We start from the raw sequence: 23,077 nt of genomic DNA on the forward strand, positions 1-23,077 counted from the left end.
CTTTTCTCAAACGCCCCCGTTGTTTCTTTTTAATGTCCTTTTACTCTAACTTCTCTCAGGGATAGAAGAAAATAGGTTTCAGTGGATTTTGTCATCAGGTGTTTACAACCGTAACTGATGTTTGGGTCTTGAATGTATTAAAATATATTAATGCTATAAAATAATATCTTATAGGGAACATTGTGTGTTAAAAGAAGAGCTAACCAGAGATTTAGAATATTAGATTTTTAAAACTTAATGATTTGAATGCACATTATTTTATTTTTTAAAAATGGCACTGTGAATTAAGTGCAGTAGAAAAATTACTTTAAATTGCCTCATAAATTGTGTCCCACTGGTGAGGCATATAAGAAAGGTGGTATCTTAAAAATCTAAAGATAATAAACTTTTGAAAAAAATATTGTTTGTTTTCTGTTCCTAATTTTTTTTAAATAAAAGTTTTGCTTTTTTCCCCCCCTTAGGAAAGTCACCATTCTCTATTATAATTAAATCGTTTCATTTGTTAATATTTAAACAGGTGAAAACGCAGATTAATTTATAACCTTTGAAATAGCCACTTATCCACTTGACCATGATAAATAGCAATTGAGTTAATGCAGTTAAAAACCTTTTCACCTTGCAAGAGTCACTTTCCTGTTTAACACATGTACTACCAGAAGGACAGTAGGAGCTTTTTTGAACTTTTATTTGAATTGGTAAACTTTTTTTACTTGAAACTTTAACAAGGACAATTTAATAGTGTATCAGTTGTAATTACTGAGCAATTTACTGTGTGCAGAGCTCTGCACTGAGCACATGGGAGACTACAATAAAATAGTTGAGAAAAGTGACCTTTTTGGTGGGGTTTTTTTTTTAATGGTATTTGTTAAGTGCTTTTTATATGCCAGGCACTGTTCTAAACACTGGGGTAGATACAAGCTAATCAGGTTGGAAACAATCCCTGTACCATTTGGGGCTCACCGTCTTAAAATACGATTGAATGAATGAATGAATGAATCCCCATTTTGTGGATGAGGTAACTGGGGCACAGGAAAGTGAAGTGACTTGCCCAAGTTCACATAGTAGACAAGTGGCAGAGCCGGGACTTCACTTTCCTGGATCTCGGTTATCTCTTCTGTAAAATGGGGATTAAGACTGTGGGCCCCATGTGGGATATGGACCACGTCTAACCAGATTAACTTGAATCTAACCCAGCGCTTAGTATAGAGCCTGGCAGATAGTGAGCACTTAAAAGTGCCATTTAAAAAAAAGGGAAACTCTCCATTCCTGGCCTTAATCACTGACTTGACTAATCAAGAGTAAATCCTTCAGTTTCGCTGGGCTTCAATTCTTCCATTTGTGAAATCAGCAGAAGAAAATTACCACCTTCCTGAAAAAATACAAAAGAAAGGTTCTCAATCAATCAGTTGAATTTACTGAGTGCTTACCATGTGCAGAGCACTGTTCTAAGCGTGTGGGAGAGTACAACATAACAGTTTGTAGAAACGTTCTGTACAGTGCTCTGCACAAAATAAGCGCTCAATAAATTCGATTGAATGAAGACATTTTATTTTGACTCTCCTATAAGGTCATAAGATTTTGCCTGTGGTGTGATGAAGTGGCAGAACGCTTGTCTAGAAGGTGGAGGACCCAGGTCCAGGTCCAAGCTCTGCCGTGAACCTGCCGTGTCACCCTGGGCGAGTCACTTATCTTCCCTGTACCTCAGTTTCCCCTTCTGTAAAATGGGGATTGAGACTGTGAGTCCCATGACAGACAGGGACTATATCCAACCGATTATTTTCTGTCTTCTCCAGGGCTTAGTACAGTGCCTGGCACATAGTAAGTGCTTAATACCATTATGATTATCATTATTGTTTAGATTCTAGAGAAAGCTTTTTAGCTACTCTGAATGTAAGCTCCTTGTGAGCAGGATATACGCCTTCCATATCTGTTGTATCTTACTTTCCCAAGTGTTTAACACAGTCCTCTGCCCCCAGTAAGCACTCAGTAAATACAATTGATTGAATATAAGTTTTGCCACAGGATCAAGATTCTTCGGAAGATGAAGAAAAGATGGTCCCAGAGGAAACAGGTGATGGAGAAACCGACTCAGAAGACTCAGAAGACGAAAGCTCGGATGAGAAGAAAGCGGTGGAAAAAGGAATTCGGGCCTCCAGAGAAATAAATGAAAAAGCAGAGCACCACAGTGAAAACGTGGAAATTGAAAGAACCAATGGCACCTTGGTGAAAACCATTGAACGGGTACTTTGTAAATATTCTTCCTCCATCCTTAGTGCTGATGGTCTGTCGCTGAATTTTAGTGCTTAGCACATTGTGAGTGCTTAAAGATACCACAATTATCATTTATTAATAATAATAATAATATGGTTTTGTTGTTATGAAATTTCCTCCTAATTAGAGGTTATACTAGGATTCTGCCATCAGTGTGGATTTAATTGGCAGAATAAGACATTTTGTTACTAAGTTCCTGAACCATCTGAGCCCCTTTGGCAAATGAAATACTTGGGAAAAGAAACCAGAATGTAATTGTAAACTACAGTCATTTCTTTTTATCCCTTATTGGGTTTTTATCATTTTTTTTTCATTTTTAGGAAGAAACTGTGAGCCAAGATGAAAATCCAAAAGGTACCACATTTGAAAAAGAGCATATTGTTTAAACTAATATTCGTGTGTGTGTGCGTGCATATATGGATTTTTGGATCTGATCCTCTAAAGGAAAAAAGAAGAAATTGTTCTCTTGAGGGAGATGCATTCTTTCTTTTACTAGAATACCCCAGAGTGTAATAACTGAGGTAGATTTCAGCTTTTGATGCAGCGTGGCCTAGTGGAAAGAGCATGGGCTCCTGGCTTGTCTGCTGTGTGATCTTGGACAAGTCACTTAACTTCTCTGTGCCTTGTTCCATCTGTAAAACAGAGATTTAGATTGTGAGCGCTAAGTGGGACAGGCATTTTGTCCAACTTGATTCTAGCCTATAAGCCCGGTTTAATAATAATGATAGTATTTGTTAAGCGCATACTATGTGCTAAGCGCTGGATTGAAGGTCTTGGTCAGGGTTTCCTAGAAGGAATCAGCATGGCCTACTGGATAGAGCACGGGCCTGGGAGTCAGAAGGACCTGGGTTCTAATCCTGACTCTGCTGGGTGACCTTGGGCAAGTCACAAGATTCTCATCTCCAACTCTCAGGATTCTTCAGACTCGCGACTTGCTTTAATAATAATGATGGTATTTGTTAAACTCCTACTGTGTGCCAAGCACTGTTCTAAGTGCTGGATTGAAGGTCTTGGTCAGGATCTTCTAGAAGGAAGCAGCGTGGCCTAGTGGATATAGCATGGTTCTGGGAGTCAGAAGGACCTGGGTGCTAATCCCCACTCTGCTGGGTGACCTTGGGCAAGTCACAAGACTCTCTGATCTCCAACCGTTGGGGCTCTTCAGACTCATGACTCACTTGGAGCTGGGGAAGGCACCCTCCCTTTGTTCCAAAATCTGCCCTCCCCTCACCCACAATTTGTCTCTTAGAAGTCCAGTCATTCATTTATTCATTCAATCGTATTTATTGAGCGCTTACCATGTGCAAAGCACTGTACTATATGCTTGGGTGAGTAGTGAAGCAGCGTGGCTCAGTGGAAAGAGCACGGGCTTTGGAGTCAGAGGTCATGGGTTCGAATCCCGGCTCGGCCACTTGTCAGCTGTGTGACTTTGGGCAAGTCACTTAACTTCTCGGTGCCTCAGTTCCCTCATCTGTAAAATGGGGATTAAGACTGTGAGCCCCACGTGGGACGACCTGATTCCCCTGTGTCTACCCCAGCGCTTAGAACAGTGCTCGGCACATAGTAAGCGCTTACCAAATACCAACATTATTATTATTATTACGGTACAACAACAGACACATTCCGTGCCCACGACAAGCTCAGGTTAGAGAATGGGTGTTTAAGTGGCTCCATATCTGATTTTATTTTTAGTTCACTTAAACAGTAGTCTGGTATTTCAAACAAACAAAAATTGAGGCAGAAAATGACGACATCAAACGTAAGCCCTATGTGGGACAGGGATTAACCTGATTAACTTGTATCTACCTCAGTACTTAGAACAGTGCTTGACACATAGTGAGCGCTTAACAAATAAGATGATGGTAAGAAGAAAAAGAAAAATAAAGAGCCCTATTCATCCAGTGCCTAAAGAACATGATGATCCCCAGACTTTTTTGTTCAGTTTTCTGTGCTCATATTAACCCTCGCCCCATTGAAAAAGGTTTTTTTTTTTAATGTGTACTTTTAGACAAAGAAAACACAAGTGATCATATCCAGAGCAATTCTTCTGAAGAAGTCCAAGAAAATAATGAAAGAGCACCAGATGGAAAAACAAAAAAGGTACATGAAGTGAATAATTCATTCTGGATTAATGCTTGGGTATTGTACTACGTGATCATCCTGGTTATATAGTTACTTTCATGGTTTTCACAGGCTAAAGAGATGTATAGATGGGAGACAGCGTAATTTCACATTTATTTGTATTGGGGGATTTCTTTCTGTGTTATTACAGTTATAAGATCCCTTTTCTCTTTCAGCCTAGCTTTATAAAAGTCAACATTCAGTCAACATTAATCCTCATGACGCTGTAAGGAACGGTTATTTAATAAAAAGATAAGCCGGGTACCGAGGGAGAGTTTGGAGATGGGGGGATCGATGAGGAGGCTAATTCTATAGTCTGTCCGTCCCCCAATCAATCAGTAGTTTTTATTGCACATTTACAGTGTGCAGAGCTGTTTGTTGTGGGCAGGGAGTATGTCTGTTGTTGTATTGTACCAAGTGCTTAGTACAGTGCTCTGCACACAGTAAGCGCTCAATAAATAAAATTGAATGAATGAATGAATGAATAAGTGCTTGGGAAAATACAGTAGAGACAGGGTGCCTGCCCACAGTAAGTTTACAGTCCACAAGGGGAGACAGACGTTAAAAATAGATTACAGATGAGGGAAGTGAGTTTATAGTCTACAAGCTGAGGAGGGAAGACATTAAAATAGGTGGCAGATGGGGGGAATGGTAGATTCTAGCCAGGATATGATGATGAGCACCTGGTTCGGGGTGGCGGCCATCTGGATTGAGAGGAAGGGGCCGATCCAGGAAAAGTCGGGGGGGAACAACCAGCAGGATTTAGGGACAGATTGAACGTGGCAGCGTCCAAGAGAGCAGCCCACACAGGAACGGAGAGTCTCCAGTGGCACGCGCTTTATAAATTTTCCTGGCTCCACTTACCGCTTTTCCATGCTACCACAGGTCAAGTTTTCTGGAAGTGTTGCTTCTGCTGCTTTAACTCTTAACCGGAACAAATTTCCATAGTCTCATTCCGTTATAAAGCTTACCTTGTATATTGAGGAATATGATTTTAAAAGAAGTCCTAGCTACGCACGTGGGTGATAAGGCCTACCTAGCCACAATCAACTATCGATTATTATTACTGTTGCTATTATTATTGTTTTTATCGTGTATAAGTGCTTACTGTGATGGTGATGATGGTATTTGTTAAGCGCTTACTCTATGTCAAGCACTGTTCTAAGTGTTGGAGTAGATAGTAGCAATCAGCTTGGACAAAGTCCCTGTCTCACATGGGGCTCCCACTCTTATCCCCATTTTACAGATGAGGTAACTGAATCACAGAGAAGTGACTTGCCCAAGATCACACAGCAGACAAATGGTGGAGCCGGTTTAGAACCCGGGTCCTTCTGACTCCTAGGTCCATGCTCTATCCAGTAGGCCACGCTGCTTCTCTGCCAAAGCAAGATTCACTGTGTCAGATCCTTTTATTATGTCTGAATATAATATAAAGGTGATGATATTGCTCCCTGTATTTTTCCAGCATCTATATTTCTGCAAATATTGTTGCTGCATGTTGTTCTGAAGTCATATTGCGACTTAGTGAGTGCTTGTTATTTGCATTTGAAAATCTCAAAAGTTTTCCTCTCGGGAGAAAGTGTTTAATGATCTTGTTGAGTAGACTGCCCAGCGTCCACAAAGCCCAGGTGGCGAACAAAACAGAGGTCCGTCAGTGATGTGAATAGAGAAGTGCAGCCGAGCACTGGAGTTTGGGTTAGAGTAATGATCTCCCCCCATCTTTCCCGTCTCCAGTCCACCCTTCACTCTGCTGCCTGGATCATTTTATTGAAAAAAGATTGTCATCTCCCCACTCCGTAAGAACCTCCAGTGGTTGCCCTATCTACTCATCAGACAAAAAATACTCAGCTCTCCCCTCCTACCTTACCTTACTGACTTCCTACTACAACCCAGCCCACACGCTTCATTTCTCCAATGCCAAGCTACTAATTTTACCTCGATGTTGTCTATCTCGCCGCCAACCCCTTGTCCATGTTCTCCCTGGAATTCCCTCCCTTTCCATTTATGACACACCACAACTTTTCCCACTTCCAAAGCCTTATTAAAATCACATCTCCTCCAAGAGGCCTTCTTTGACTAAACTCTCATTTCTTCTCCTCCTCCTGCTTCGCCTAGTAATTGGAACTGAACCCTTTAAGTGCTTGCTATTCACCCCACCCTCAGCTTTACAGGATTTATGACCATATCGTAATCATATCTGCATTTTAATGTCTGTCTCCCCCTCTAGGCTGTAAATTCCTCTGAGAGGGGAATCTGTCTTATCGACTCTGTCATATGGTAGTCTCCCAGGTGCATAGTACCCTGCTTTGTGCCCAGTGAGTGCTCAATAAATACCATTGATTGACTGATTAAGAGAAAAAAGGTCAAAGAAAGGATGTGGAGGAAGAAAACAAACACAAGGGAAGAAAAGTAGGCTAGGACAGGTGAAACCAGCATGTGGTGAGAGAGCAGAGTTAATCAGTTGTATTTATCGGGTCTTTACTGTGTGCAAAGCACTGCGCTAAACTGCTTGGGAGAATACAGTCCAAAAGCTGGTAGACACGTTCCCTGACCACTATGAGCTTAATGTCTGGAGAGAGCTCGCAGTCTAAAGGGTTGTATCTAAAGAAACGGTAAGATGAATATTTGATCGTTTTGAGGTGAGCTCAATTCCTAAATGGTTTTAGCGCAAATGCACTTTATAATAATATCCTCATAAATACCATCTGCATAGCCCTCTGAGCATATATTGTGATTTAGCTGTTGCTAAAGTCATGGCCACTTTGAATTTTACCCACACAGAGTGTATGTTCAGATTCTGGGTCTCTCACCTTGGCTACAGCATTATTTGCAGAAGGAAATCTGAGGTATTTGGTTTTCATTTCTGTTACAGAGCGAGACAGCCTCAGAGCATTCCTCTGAAGTAAGGTTCTCCCTATTGAATTCTCACTTATTTACATTTCGAGAATGAAACAGAAGTGAATTGCCCTCAGAGAAAGACTCTGGGGGGAATTCATCACAAGGGACTCAAAGGAAGCCTTGGGGTTTAGTGATTTAGGTGGAAGAACCTGGGCCTAAGTCAAGTTTTGGCTGGCTGACCGAGTTGTTTTAACTGGACTGTGCTAATCCCCTCTGGATTCAGCATGGGGACGTAGCGATGCGACGCAAACATTTTCAGTTTTGAAGAAACTATACCTAATGGTCGTTGCTATTGGAGTGAGATCCTTTCCACACACCTACGTACGTGTGGTTATAGTAATTATGGTACTTGTATTTCCTTGAACAGTGCTTGGCACATAGTAAGCACTTAAGTAATAATAATAATAATGATGGAATTTGTTAAGTGCTTACTATGTGCCAAGCACTGTTCAAAACGTTGGGGTAGATACAAGCTATTCAGGTTGGACACAGTCCCTGTCCTACATAGGGTTCCCACTCTTAATCCCCAGTTTCCAGTCGAGATAACTGAGGCTCCGAGAAGTGAAGTGACTTGCCCAAGGTCACATGACAAACATGCGGCGGAGCCAGGATTACCACCCAGGTCTTATGACTCCCATGTCCGTGCTCTTTCCACTAGGCCATGGTGCTTCTCAATTAACAATATAGTAGTACCGATATCTCGAACTTGTTCAGGATGCTTATTTATTTCAAATCGCTTCCACATCAGTTATCTCATTTCGTCCTCACAGCTTCCGTGTGAGGTAGGGAGACGTATCCCCATTTTGCAGTTTAGGCAGTTGAAGAACAGAGAGGTTAAGTAACTTGTTTGGAGTCACACAACAGGCCAATGGCAGACCTGAGCCTAAAGCCCAGGACCCCCAACTCCCAGACATATGATCTTTCAAGAAGAACTAGTAGGATAGGAGTAGCCTCATTTGTTGTAGAAATAGTAGAGTGTATTGAGCAGTCACTTGATGTTATGCACTGTACTAGGCCCTAGGAAAATACAGAATAACCAAATGACAAAATAGGGAAGCAGCATGGCCTAGTGGAGAGAACCTGGGCTGAGGAGTCAGAAAGTCATGGCTCCTAATCTCTGCTCTTCCACTTATCTCCTCGGTGGTTTTGGACCAGTCACTTCACTTCTCTGTGCCTCAGTTCCCTCATGTGTAAAATGGGGATGAAGACTGTGAACCCTATGCAGGACAGGGACTGTGTCCAAACTGATTTGCTGGTGTCCACCCTAGCACTTAGTACAGTGCCTGGCACAGAGTAAGCGCTTAGCAAATACCAAGTGATAATAACACTGACAGATGCCCTGCCTACAAGGAGCTTACCTTCTCAATGGGAGTCAAACAGAAAAATATTTCCAATTAGAGGGGTCAAAAATCAATAAATCAAGCAGACACATGCCCCCTTTCAGTCTCCCAGCTGTATATTTCCAGTTTTATAGTCCGACTCCGAAGAAAGGAGGTGTTCAGCTAACTACCCAGCCTTCGTAGCGCTGGATGTTATCGGAGCAGTGTGGTATTCTGAGAAAAAGAATAACTGTAAATATTTCAGTCTGTTTTCTAAGGTTAAAAAATAAACCCGAAATCCTGCCTGCTTGAGAGGTTTCTCAAAGCTTGCCTGTGACAGTATTTCCATCGCCAATCTTTTTGGACTGCTTCCACATGCTCTAGCCCGCTGCCCCAAAACCAATAAATCGAAAGGAAAATAATCATCAGCCTTTTGCAGTTTGAAAAGATCACACAAAAATGGACTCAAAAGTAAAATGCCTGGGATTTGTAGGTGAAAAGTTAAATTTAGGCAGAAAGTTATAAAGTTAACGTTCTTTAAAATGTTGCAGTTCCCCAAAGTGCAAACATCCCAATTGTTCATTCAATAGTATTTATTGAGCGCTTACTATGTGCAGAGCACTGTACTAAGCGCTTGGGATGAACAAGTCGGCAACAGATAGAGACAGTCCCTGCCGTTTGACGGGCTTACAGTCTAATCGGGCTTACAGTCTAATCGATGTTCCGATAAAAAAATTCTGGCTTCAATTCTCATGTTCTCTCCGGCTTGATTCTCTGCCTAAGTTATTACTCATTGTGACAAACGTTACAGACGGACCAGGTTAGGACCTACAGTTTTCATTAGCAGCAGAAGGATTTTCATTTTACATTCAAGAACGATATCTGGGATGGAACAGCCATTGCTATTCCAGACACAGCCCAGGCTCCGTACCTCGTATGTTCCTCGAAAATGTGACACTACTATTGTGAACCGTCGTAACATGGCATACTATTTCCCGGAGACCCAAATGTAACTGCAGCGTGACTCAATGGATAGAACGTGGACCTGGGATTCGGAAGGACCCGGGTTCTAATCCCGGCTCTGCCACTTGTCTGCAGTGTGACCTTGGGCAAGTCATTTCACTTCTCTGGGCCTCAGTTACCTCATCTATAAAATGGGGATTGAGACTGGGAGCCCTATGTGGGACAGGGACTGTGACTCACCTGATTATCTTATATCTACCCCAGTGCTTAGTACAGTGCCTGGCACATATAAAACGCTTAAATGCCGCAATTATCATAATCATCATGATTATTACTCTTGTTTTCTAAAGCCAGGTCCAGACAAACTAAGCCCTTTCAGGTAATTGTACAGGGGCCCTGTAGATAAATTTCACCATCCCTCCTCACTGCCCCATCTGCTGTTCTGAGACTGTCTTTCTTCCAGGGAACCCCAAACATACCTCCTCCTCCACCCACCTATCTCCATTCCCCCTCTTACCTACCCACAAATTAAATTTTTTATTTTAAACCAGGGACTCAGGTGACTCCCATTCAAGCCCCTTCCTGCTACCACCAATTGCAGCAGATAAGGAGCAGGAAAAATATCAGGGGTCCACTAAGTCATGTAGCAATAAAGGGAATGGGAGGAGAAAAAGAGGCAGAGTTTAAAAAAAAAAAGAGGAGGAAAAGAGGGAAGAAGAAAGAAGTAAAAGGGCACTTGATTCTGTGTGTCTTCTATTGCAATTTCTCAGATCTTGCCTGCAGTAGGCACTCAGAATATTAACCCTCCCTCCCTCACTTCTTTTCCTCCCCTGTAGTTTCACAAGCCTCGATGAAGAAGCTCTGTTTTCAGAGAAACCTATATCTGTGGCATTAACTTGTTCTGACCCTTCTTCTTATGCAGCTATCACTGCTTTCAAAAATAATCTTTGATTTCCACCTTCAAAATTGGGGAGATGCAACGGGGGGATTATACGGTAGAGATAGTTTTGCTAGGAAATATGGTATTTCTGCCACATTTCAGTTAATCTCTCAGTATACCACAGCAGAAAATGAAATAATACTTTTATTATAGAAAAGGTAATTGCCCACCACTGATCTCACTGTTAATGGAGTTTATCTAGGAATTAGTTAACCATTAGGTGTTTTGTTACCAGTGGTAAAGGTCAACATTAAGAATGTTCCTTTGTGAGAAATTGTTTGGCTTTTTAAAAAGTTGTGTCCTGCAGTTAGGATGGGCTATCACATCAGATCAAAGGATGTTCACACCTCTCAGAGTTCCATGTTACCACCATCTTTGTGAAGCCCTTGTTAACTGTCTATTTCAGATTTCCCTGTTCAAGAGAATGTCTCTAGCAAATCAGAAAAACGTGCAAAATACAAGTGAAGCAAAACCCGATGAGCACACCCCAGAGGAAAGAACAACAGGAGAGCAAGCAGATCCCGGGAAAGACTGTAAAGATGAAAACCACAATCACACGGAGGAAAACCCTACAGAAACTTTACCAGTGAATCAGGACAGAAAGTCCAAGTCATGTACAATACTATGAATCCGTATTTATTTTTCATTCTCTCCAAGCACATACTCCAGTTTACACTTGAAAAGAATTATGATTTCTGATAATGGATTTTGGAAAGTAAGGTCATTTTTGTTCTCTTCTGTCTTGTTGTTTTATTTATATCGATAATTTTAGTCATTCACTAGGGCAAATATGAATCTCAGAATCTTATGTGTTGTGGCCCGAGCTATTTGGTGGTGTTAATAAAATATATTTTTATATGGAAATTGAATCCAGCTATTCTATACTTTTTTACTTTGTTCTGCTTGACAACTATCTGAAGTCCCGGGAATGAAACTATTTCTAATGTTTTCTTTGGGGAAAAGTAGACTAAATTGTCTTCCTTGACATATTTTAATAAATCTTCTCTACTCCGCTACACTTTTGAGAGAAACAAGTGAGAATTATACTGAAGCTTCTGAAGTTTCGCGTAGACAAAAATCAAGGTAAATATAAATCTTTTGTGCCTGTTGTTTCATAAAATGAGAGTTTTACCCTACGCAGAGTACTTCCATAATTTTGACTTAGAATCAGTCAATCAATTGATGATATTTATTGGGTGCTCAGTGTGTGCAGAGTGCTTGGGAGAGTATACTCCAATAGAATGGAAACCACGATCCCTGCCCACAACCAGCTTACAGTCTAGATTGTTGTTTGAGAATCGGGATGTGCATTTGACATCGCAGAGAATTAGATGAACTTAACATGAGGAAAGCAGAATGCATTTATATGCCTAATTCCTCCAAATCTGATAATTACCTTAAATGACCTAGCCAGTCAATCATATTTATTGAGCACTTATGAAGACGATTTTTATTATCTGTATTTCTCGTTCTGATTTTACATTTTAGAGAAGCTGGCATGAAAACACATCGCATTGAAAAACTAGAACACAGTTTGTGCTTAATCATAAATGTGGGAAGGCTGAGGAATTGAACCTGAAGGCCTTTCAATACAAGTCTAATCTCGGCTCTGCCGCTTTTTTGCTATATGAACTTGGGCACGTCACTTAACTTGTCTGTGCCTTGGTGTCCTCCTCCGTAAAGTGGGGATTCGGTTCCTGTTCTCTGTCCTACTTAAAACTGTGAACTCCTTGTGGGACAGGGACTGCATCCAACTTGATGATCTTGTACCTACCCCAGCACTTAGAACAGTGCCTGGCACATAGTAAGTGCTTAAATACCATTTTAAAAAGACAACATATGGATAAGCCCCACCGGCCAAATGAAGTACATTCTTGTGAACCGCCTGTCACTGATTGTAGGGCTTCTGATTCAGCCAGTTGGATCATTTGTAAAATGCCAGGAAATTCTGGCAAGTGACTTCCCGCATAGAGGCAGGAAGCTTGGGTTTTGCCTGAAGTTTTGCAAACACACCCAAATCTGCAGTATCCCAGGGGATGGATCAAACTGCCTGTAGATTATTCAAACCCTTGCTGTCTTTGTCTCTCTCTCCTCTGCCTGACTTTGGCATGTAAGTGCAATTTTCTCCATTTTCTCATATATAAAATATATGAAATTCCTCCTCTTCAAAAAAAAGTATTTTGTCAGATACCTTACAGTTTGTAGTTGGATTTTTTTTTTAGCATTCGTGGGACTTTGCAAAAGCCTTTGCAAAAGCTTTCAGTCTGCATGGAGTTTCTTGAAGCAGCTTTGTTTACTGAATGTGCCACTTTGTTCTGATTAGTGTCTCTGGAGAGGTTCTGTTTATTGATGCAACCCTGATAATTGCCCAGGCCTGTGTTTAAAGCAAAAAGTGACGATTAGTAAAGAGTGTTTTGCAAATGGAATTAAAATGACAGTCCTGATTAAAACTCTGATCACATGTAATTTAACCAGTTTTCCCAATTCCGACGACAACTATTAAAGTGAAAAAGGGATCCACAAGGACCAGGTGTCTGTTGATAATCGCTTTTCCTCAAATATACCTAGTTTAGGACCATTCATTATCAGCAATGGTATTTATTAAGCACTTACCGAGTGCAGAGCACTGTACCAAGTGCTTGGGAGAGTACACTACAACAGACTTGGTAGACATGTTCCCTTCCCACAGTGAGCTTATAGTCTGGTGGAGGAGACAGTCATATAAATGAATAATTTATAATGTATCAATCAGTAGTATTTATTGATTGCTTATTATGTGCAGGTCACTGTACTAAGATGTGTACATAAGTGCTGTGGGGCAGAGGGTGGGACGAATCAAACGCCCAAAGGTCACAGATTCCCAAGTGCACAGGTGGATGACGCACCAACATCCCATTTACTCTCTTAGATTTTTTTTTAAATTAAAGCTTTGTTCTGAATGCCCCTGTAAGGTGACTAAAAACCCAATATTAGGCGTGAAAGTCCCGAAATGTCGGCTGGCAGCTCACCACCTAAATTATGGCAGGAAGGACCCAAATAGGTCCCGCTCTCAGAGACAGATCTGAGGGGTAGTTGGCCTAGCAAATCTATCCTCTCCCTAGCCTATTCTCCCTCCCTTCTGCTTTGTTCAGTCATTCAATTTTATTTATTGGGCACCTACCATGTGCAGAGCACTACTAAATGCTTAGAAGGGTACAATACAATACTTCACCCTTGTGCTCTCTAGCACATCCTCAGGCCTTTTGTCACCCCATCTCCACCCCCACAGTCCTTATAGCCCGATCCTTAAACTTTCCCTACCGGTGATGACTTATTTTGCTGCTGGCCTCCCCTCCACTAAACTGTAAGCTCCTCATGAGCTTACACGAGGGGGCTGCACTCTGGGGCTGCCATCTTGCCCGCTGACTGGTTTTGACCTCACCTCCTCCACGACTCCCCGAATTCCCTGCCACAGCCCCTGCCTTCGTCATCGTGGTGAGTGGTTTGGTGTGCGTGGGCCTTTTGGCTTTTTTCTCCTTCTCTCTTTGATTGTCTCTCTCCAGCAGTCAATTAAACAATGGTATTTACTGAACACTTACAGTGATGTACTAAGAGCATGCACTAATGTTAAGTACATTAGAATTAGTAGACATGATCTCTCCCCTTAATCGATGGTATTTATTGAGTGCTTAAGTAGGGCAGCATGGTCTAATGAAGCGAGCACAGGCCTGGGAGTCAAGAGGATGTGGGTTCTAATCCTGACTGCCATTTGTCTGCTGGGTAACCTTACAAGTCACTTCTCTTCTCCGTGCCTGTTACCTCTCTTGTAAAATGGGGATTGAGACTGTAAACCCCGTGTGGGATAGGGACTGTCTTACCCAATTATTTTGTATCAACCCCCATGCTTAGTACAGTGCTTGGCACATAATGGGTGCTTAAGTATCCATTTTTTTAGAAAAATGAGCTTACAGTCTAGTGGGGCAGATAAGCATGAATACATTATAAATTTGACCTCTTTTGCTTCTTCTCCTTCTCTTTAAATTGTTTTTCATATCAATTGTTTTTCTGACCCAGAAATTTTTTTTTCTGACCCAGGCTTTGAAGAAATTAATCAGAGCTTATGCAACACTAGGGGAAATAGAAGACAATTTTTGGATGATTCAGTGTTCAGATTTACAAATATAAGGAAACTAAAAACCATTCTGAATATAATAATAATGGTATTTTTTAAGCATTTACTGTGTGCCAGGCATTGTACTAAGCACTGGACTAGATACAAGCAAATGGCGTTGGACACGGTCCCTGTCCAACATGGGGTCCATGGTCTTAATCCCCATTTTACAGTTGAGGTAACTGACTCACAGAGAAGTGAAGTGACTTGCCCAAGGTCACACGGCAGACAAGTGGAGCCAGGATTAGAACCCAGGTCCTTTTGACTCTCAGGCCCGTGTTCTAGCCAGTAGGCCACACTGCTTCCCTTGGCACCAACACGCTTGGAATAGCCTTTCCTGAAGAGAAGGCCCAGTGGATTGAACACTGGGGAGAAAAGCCTCCCTTGGCTGCCTGGTGAGAGGGTCTGAGAAGCAGTGTGTGGCATCATCTGCAAAGCTTGACTCCGGCAATAACTCTGTAAACTTGGTTACCCGAACACATTCATCAGGTACGGTCTATTCTAATAAATCAATTTGGGCCTTCTGAAGTTTCGTTTGTCTCTACTACTCACAGCCCAAGTAACTTAATCATTAATAGTTGAGGTAAACACCTCCAAAATGAGGTCAAAGTGGTACGGCTTCTTGGAGAAAAAAAGAGATAGAATCCCTCATACAATCCTTGTTATCCCAGTGTTATTTCCAATGGAACAGACTAAAGCTGCAGAAAATATTTCTAACTTATCTAAATTGAAAAAGGGAATATAGGTCTGACATTCCATCAATTACCCTAGGTGTTCGACCTGTCAGCATTAGGCCAGATCCTCAAATTAGCATGCAAATCCCTGAAATATCGCTCTGATTTTCCCTGTGCTCAATAAGGCCCATTTCCTCAGGACCCACAGCAAGCAGAGATGGGGGCCAAAGAAATGTGAAGAACGTACTGTTCCTTAAACGTGTCAAACCTCTCCTTCCTCGAGGTTAATGTTAACATGCCCAGGCTTGTCTCTCGGGGCCCAGGGATGTTAATCTGAATCAGAATCTGAGGCACTCTTCTCTCCCAACACTGTGCTATTGCTCAAGCCTTCCCTCCTCATCTGGAATTCCTTCCCCCTTCACACATGACAGGCCAAAACAGCTCTCCCCATCTTCAAATCCCTTCTGAAATCACATCTTCCCCCGCTGCTTTATCCTGATCCATTTCTAATCTCCCCACTTTATATTTCCCCAGTTCGCGACTTTGTCATTTCTGTACCTCCCTGCCCATTCACCGAAATACTTAGGGACATAACTTTATATTTATTACTTCCTCCTAGTCATAATGTATTTTAGCATCTGTCCCCTGCTATATTGTTAAATTTCTTAAAGAGCAGGGATCGTGTTTACTCATTCTGGTGTACTCCAAATCTGTAGTAATTGCTCTGTACATAGTTAAGTGCTCAATAATGACTATCGATTGAAATCCTTTAAAAGCTTGCTTTTGCTCCCCAGATTCGTGGTATTCCCCCATCTCCCTTTCATTTTCTTTCTCTTTGTCCTTCTTTTCTTCTCCTCTTTTCTCCCTCCCTCTCTCAAATGTGAATTCCCAATCCCTGTGTTTCTAGCCTAGGAAGTAATATCTTGCTCTTGTGCATAAAATATAACTGAAGGGGAAGCCTTCCATGAGCAGGTCAGGATGAACTTTTCAGTGCTATTTCAAACAACTTGAAATGTTTCAGTTTTCTTCCTATGTTTCATCTGATCCTCTGATTTTCAATTTTTTTTTTGTAGTGTGCAGTTAAGCAACACTATTTTGGCATCATGCCTGGAATCAGATACTTGGAAGAAACAATTTAGGTGAAGTTAAAAGTGAGTTTAATTTTGCCAGACATTCTTAGATCATCAACATTTAAAACTGACACGACAGGAACAGTTTAACTGTTTAGTATCTTATATCAACACTGTGTTTACTTCCTCTTCTAAGATGGTGCCAAGTGGATAAAGTCAAGGAGTCAGAGAATCTGATTTCAGGGCTTGTATTTATTTATTTCTTTGAATGCTTATCGTGTGCAAGTTAAACAACACAGAAAATTTGTAATAGGAGTGAAGATGACTTGATCCATAAAATCAAAACCAAAGAAAGATTATAGGCTTCTAGACTGTAAACTCGTTGCGACCAGAGATCGCGTCTGCCAACTCTGTTGTATCGTACTTTCTCAAATTCATTCATTCAATAGTATTTATTGAGCGCTTATGCTTAGTACAGTGCTCGGCACCCAATAAGAGCTCAGTAAATATCATTGATTGATTGAAAAAAGACAGAGTAGGTATAGTCATTAGAATATATACCTCCTTCATAGGGTCACCATTCCCGGCTCAGTATCTCGTTTCTGCTTAAGGTCTGTTGGATTTAAAGCTCGTTATGGGCAGGGAATGTGATAGCTAATTCTGTTGTACTCTCCCAAGAGCTCAGGACAGTGCTCTGCATATAGTAAGCACTCAGTAAATACCTCCGACTGACTTCTTCTGTGACTCTGTTCAAGTCACTTAACCTCTCCCTGCTTCATCTGTTTATTTTTGGCACGACTGTGGGTGCAAGCTGTTTGCAAATTCTGGAAAATAAAGCCTACTAAATCAAGCACCTGGGGAAAACACAATACAAAATCTCTCTACCCAGAAATGAGAAATAGGTTGTTATCAAACAACATTATTCCAAGTTGGCTAAAATGCTTAGAGACCTCAGCCCAAGTTCATCAGGGTTTCTTCCTCTGCTCTGGCCTCTCTGATGAGCTCATACTAATCAAGTCCTTCCAACTGTGGCCAGAGGTCCTAAACCTAAAAAACTTAGATTCTCAGAGGTTTGGCTACCATTGCTCATCAGGATGTATTGATGTGAGAAGGAGGAGCTGAGCAAGGCCTTCTTTTAGAGGGACACCCTGTAAAACCCCCTTTTTGAAACTCCCTGGGGTCACCCCGCTTCTGTTCTCGGCGTCACGTACCGAGGATGCCTCAGCTGATTGGAGCCCAGAAACTGGAATCTTCTTGGCCCTTCTTCCCAGCGTGTTACAAAGTGATTACCTCTCAACAGCTGTTTTGGGTTGAAATCAGTGTTCTGGGAAATAGAAGCCGAGCTCCGAGGACAAGCTGAAGCACGATTACAAGTCAACCCAGATAAGCGTGAACAGATGGGAAAGGACAGCGTGCGGAGTTCACGTGAAAGGTTGTGAGGGAAAACACCGTGCTGATTATTAGACTAGAAACTGTCTAAAGCCTAATCTTTGTCGCATAGTATGTGGCACGTCATAGGCACTTAACCCAAACTGGAATTATTATTATTTATTTCAAATCTCCCAACCGGGTCTCTCCTCACTCATCTTCCTGCTTCTCCCATTACTCTCCCATCTGCATTCTTTGGTCTTCCCAAGTGAACATTTTCACTGTCTTTCACTCTCCTGTCTCCACTCTTGCTCCTGCCCTGTCCGGAGCCCCCTCCCCACCTCCTCTTGCAGACCACAGCTCTCTCCCTCTTCAAAGTCCTCCTGAAGTTTCACCACCTCCAGGAGGGCCTTCCCGGATGAATTTTCTTCTGTCCAGGTTATAGCCTCCGGATTGTCTCTTCAGGATTTATGTAAATATTGATTTAGATGATCGATTTAAGCACTCATTCGCTCGTCCACCTTTCCATTCTTTCATCTCTTCACTGTAAATTTCCTCTATCACTCCGGTCCGATTGTAAGCTCCTTGAAGGCGGTGTTGGACACTTTTACCTCTCTTGTAGTAATAGTAGCATTTGTGAAGTGCTCACTACGTGCCAAGCACCGCTCTACGTGCTGGGTAATCAGGTTGTCCCACGTGGGGCTCACAGTCCCCATCCCCCTTTTCCAGATGAGGTCACTGAGGCCCAGAGAAGTGAAGTGACTTGCCCAGAGTCACGCAGCTGACAAGTGGAGGAGCTGGAATTAGAACTCACGACCTCTGACTCCCAAGCCCGGGCTTTTTCCACCAAGCCACGCTGCTCCCTAGGGCTCAGTCCACTGGCAGGCACTGCCGAAAGTCGGGCTGCTTCTGTCTGTAGCTTTTCAAGAAATCATCTCTCGCTCACTTTGAGCCCGGAGCCTGGGAGTCAGAAGGGCCTGGGTTCTAATCCCGGCGCTGCCACATGTCTACAGCCTTGGGCAAACCACTTAATTTCTCTGCGCCTTTTACCTCGTCTGGAAAATGGGTTGAGCGTGACGCTGGGTGAGTTGCTTGGCTTCTCTTGGGCCTCAATTTCCCTCCTGTCCCGCCGTCGACCCCCGGCCCACGTCCTACCTCTGGCCTGCGATGTCGCCCCTCCTCACACCCTCCAAACTAGCACATTTCCCCCCTGCAAAATCCTCCTGACAGCTCACCTCCTCCAGGAGGCCTTCCCAGACCGAGCCCCCCCCTTGCCCTCTGCTCAACACCCCCCTCCGCCCCCCAGCATTTGCATATATTTGTCCATATTTATTATTCTATTTATTTTATTAATGATGGGTATATATCTATAATTCTATTGATTGCTATCGATGCTATTGCTGCCTGCCTAGTTGTCTATTTTATTAATGATGCGCATAGATCTATAATTCTATTGAATGCTATCGATGCTATTGCTGCCTGCCTAGTTGTCTATTTTATTAATGATGCGTATAGATCTCTAATTCTCTTTATCGATATTGATGCCACTGCTGCCTACTTGTTTCGCTGTACATCGTATTAATGATGTGTCTATCTACAGTTCTATCGCTATTGATGCCTGTCTACTGTTTGGCTGCCCATTTTATTAATGATGTGTCTATAATTCTATTTATTGATGTTGATGCCTGTTTCGCTGCCTATGTTATTAACGATGTGTCTATAATTCTGTTGCTATCGACGCCTGTCTCGCTGTTTTATTAACGATGCGTCTCTTATCTGCAATTCTATCGACTGCTACGGCTGCCGTCTGTTTTATTAACGATGCCTACAGAGCCGTGTACTTGTATTTCTTGGTGGGGCTGCCATTGCCGGCCGTCTCCTTGTTCGGCTGGGGGTGTCCCCCCCTCCTGGAGTGCGAGCCCATCCTTGGCCGAGCAGCTGGGTGGGAGTGCAGGAAGGAAGGTGGAGGGAGGGTCTGTTGGCGGCAGCTGGCAGGGCTGCACGGGGGGGCAGGGCCGAAGGAGGAGGAGGAGGAGGAGGAGGAGGAGTTTGCTGTGGCCTCGGCGGCCCCGGCCGGGCTCGCACGTCTCGTCGGCGGGCCCTGCAGCCATGGGCCTGGCCCGGGGGTCGCCGCTCCTGCCCCTGCCCCTGCTGCTGTTGCTGGTCGTGCAGACGCCCCTGGGCCGCGGACAGCCAGGTAAGGCCCGGCCCTCGCCGCCCTCCGCACGTGGAGGCTCCCGACCGGCCGGCCGGTCCTCCCGGGCGCGTCCCCGGCGCCGAGCGCGCTCCCCCAGCCCCGTGGGCGCGCTCCCTGCACGCGCCCGCCCCCCCCGTCCGCGCGCGCCCCCTCCTGGGCGCCCCCCGGCCGCCCCAGGTGCCCGCGCCCCTGCGTTTTCTAATAAGAAGAATGGTATGCTTGTTCACTCCTTCATTCAGTAGTATTTATTGAGCGCTTACTAGGTGCAGAGCACTGGACTAAGCGCTTGGGATGGACAGGTCGGCAACAGATACAGTCCCTGCCCTTTGACGGGCTTACTATGTGCCAGGCACCGTCCTAAGCGCCGGGGGAGATACAGGGTCATCAGGTTGTCCCTCGTGAGGCTCCCAGTCTTCATCCCCATTTTACAGAGGAGGGAACTGAGGCTCAGAGAAGTATAATGATGTTGGCATTTAAGCGCTTACCATGTGCAGAGCACCGTTCTAAGCGCCCGGGGAGATACGGGGTCATCAGGTTGTCCCTCGTGAGGCCCCCAGTCTTCATCCCCATTTTACGGAGGAGGGAACTGAGGCCCAGAGAAGAAGAATAATAATGTTGGTATTTGTTAAGCATTTACTATGTGCAGAGCACTGTTCTAAGCGCCGGGGGAGATACAGGGTCATCAGGTTGTCCCTCGTGAGGCTCACAGTCTTCATCCCCGTGGCTCAGTGGAAAGAGCACGGGCTTTGGAGTCAGAGGTCATGAGTTTGAATCCCAGCTCTGCCACTTGTCAGCTGTGTGACTGTGGGCAAGTCACTTAACTTCTCTGTGCCTCAGTTCCCTCATCTGGAAAATGGGGATGAAGACTGTGAGCCCCACGTGGGACAACCTGATTCCCCAGTGTCCACCCCAGCGCTTAGAACAATGCTCGGCACATAGTAAGCGCTTAACAAATACCAACATTATTATTATTATCCCCATTTTACAGATGAGGGAATTGAGGCACAGTGAAGTGACTTGCCCACAGTCACACAGCTGACAAGTGGCAGAGCCGGGATTCGAACCCATGTCCTCTGACTCCCAAGCCCGGGCTCTTTCCACTGAGCCCCGCTGCTTGAGTGCTTACTGTGTGCAAAGCACTGTTCTAAACGCTGGGGGGAGCGGGGGATACAAGGTCATCAGGTTGTCCCACGTGGGGCTCAGTTTTTAATCCCCGTTTTCCAGATGAGGTCACAGAGATCCAGAGAAGTGAAGTGACTTGCCCAGAGTCACACAGCTGGCAAGCAACGGGGCTGGGATTCATTCATTCAATAGTATTTATTGAGCATTTACCATGTGCAGCACACTGTACTAAGCGCTTGGAATGTACGATTATATACACATCATTAATGAAATAAATAGGCCGCAGCGTAGGTAGGGGCAAGGTTGTAGAGGTACTCCACTCACAAGGATGATGAATCGATCGGTGAGCATTTACTGTGCGCGGAGCACTGTCCCAAGCACTTGGGAGAGTTCTGACCGCCCTCGTGATTGTGGTATCCGTTAGGTTCGTACCAGCTGCCGGGCACTGTACTAAGTAAGCACTGCGGTGGATACAGGGTAATAGGGTTGGACGCTGTCCCTGTCCCGCATGGGGTTTCCAATCTCAATCCCCCCTTTTACAGACGAGGTAACTGAGGCCCAAAGAAGCAAAGTGACTTGCCTAGGGTCACACGGCAGATCTAGGAGTGGAGCCACGATTAGAACCCACGGCCTTCAAGACCTTACCACCTACCCGTAGTGACGGGTCCTAAAATACATTACGGGTTGGGGAAGGGTAAAGAAAAAGGGTGTTCAAAGCCCCGTGGCCGTTAGCGAGGAAAGTGGATGGCGGGTAGGGATTCAGTAAATGGTATTTGAGTGCTTACTGTGGGCACAGCACCGTACTAAGCGCTCGGGAGAGATCAGCACTATTGAGTTGGTAGGTGTGACCCCTCCTGCCCGCCAAGGACCGTAAGGATCCCAGGAGTTCAAGGGGTGCTTTGGTTTAAGTACAGGCAGGGTTCTAAAGACTTGAACATTTCCATCCCTAGCCTCTCTAATCCATCGGTGGTATTTATTGAGCGCTTACTGTTTGCAGAGCACCATCCTAAGCGCTAAGTACAATACAACAGAGTCGCTAGACATATTACCTGCCTTTTAATGTCTCCATTTGAAGTTTTGGGTTATTTTAATATGCCGCAGCTCCAGTTGATCACCCCGTTTTATATTCCCGGAAGTATAGTAGAGGATTCAGAATGATACGGGTTAATGATGATAAAAAATAATTATGGTACTTGTTAAGCGCTTATTATGGGCCAGGCACTGTACTAAGCGCTGGCGTGGGTACAAGCAAATTGGATCGGACTCAGTCCACACAGGGTTCACCGCCTTAATCTCCGTTTTCCAGATGAGGTAACTGAGGCCCAGAGAAGTGAAGTGACTCACCCAGGGTCACGTAGTCGGTGTTAGAACCCGGGTCCTTCTGACTCCCAGGCCCAGGCTGTATCCATTAGTACAAGCTGCTTCTCTAAACATCTGAGTTCACTTCAAGTTCACCCCTCTAAATTGACACCAATTGTGTGGGTAATCCAGAGATCCGACTGCACCTGAATACCCGTAAGCATAGTTTTGGGAGTGCTCTTAAATGAACTTCTAAGCCGGCTCTACCCGTGACTCCAATTCCCTTCTTTCTCAAAATCATTCATAAAGTTGAAACTGGAGGCCTTCACTTTTGTCTACAAAGGGTGTTCTAAAATCCTCCATGGAATGAAAGCCTGATGGGGCGTACGTTTCATCTGCGACACGACTCAACATCAGTCCGTCGTATTTATAGAAAGCTTACTCTGAACGATACGCCGATCGGTTATGTTTATTGAGTGCTTCGTAGGTGCAGAGCTTCCAGCGTTCAGTACAGTGCCTGGCACGTAATAAGCGGTTAAATACCATCATCATTACTATTATTATGAACTAAGCGCTTGGGAGAATTAGCAGATACGTTCCCTGCCCATAACAGCCTTAGCCCTTCAGGAGGGTACAGTAGTGTAGGTTGGATACAGTCTCTGTCCTACCTAGGGCTCCCAGTCTCAAC

At 43.9% G+C, this 23,077-nt stretch overlaps 2 protein-coding genes across 4 annotated transcripts in view; both read left to right on the forward strand.

Moving 5' to 3' along the window:
* The window catches only part of RPGR (retinitis pigmentosa GTPase regulator), a 39,401-nt gene extending 28,023 nt beyond the window's left edge, over window positions 1-11,378 (forward strand). The window contains exons 14-17 of the mRNA XM_029046565.2: window positions 2,023-2,241; window positions 2,592-2,625; window positions 4,277-4,368; window positions 10,916-11,378. Of these exons, the coding sequence (XP_028902398.1) occupies window positions 2,023-2,241; window positions 2,592-2,625; window positions 4,277-4,368; window positions 10,916-11,137 (567 nt within the window). The 3' untranslated portion in view covers window positions 11,138-11,378. The remainder of the gene's footprint in view (window positions 1-2,022; window positions 2,242-2,591; window positions 2,626-4,276; window positions 4,369-10,915) is intronic.
* An 8,456-nt stretch (window positions 11,379-19,834) lies between these two features.
* The window catches only part of SRPX (sushi repeat containing protein X-linked), a 46,878-nt gene continuing 43,635 nt past the window's right edge, over window positions 19,835-23,077 (forward strand). For 2 of the 3 annotated variants that reach the window (XM_007667262.4, XM_029083481.2), the window contains exon 1: window positions 19,835-19,968. In XM_007667262.4, coding sequence (XP_007665452.2) covers window positions 19,881-19,968 — 88 coding nt within the window. In that variant the 5' untranslated portion in view covers window positions 19,835-19,880. The remainder of the gene's footprint in view (window positions 19,969-23,077) is intronic. The other variant, XM_029083484.2, reaches the window with a different exon arrangement.

Source organism: Ornithorhynchus anatinus, chromosome 18 (assembly GCF_004115215.2).
Source record: "Ornithorhynchus anatinus isolate Pmale09 chromosome 18, mOrnAna1.pri.v4, whole genome shotgun sequence".
Classification (NCBI taxonomy): domain Eukaryota; kingdom Metazoa; phylum Chordata; class Mammalia; order Monotremata; family Ornithorhynchidae; genus Ornithorhynchus; species Ornithorhynchus anatinus.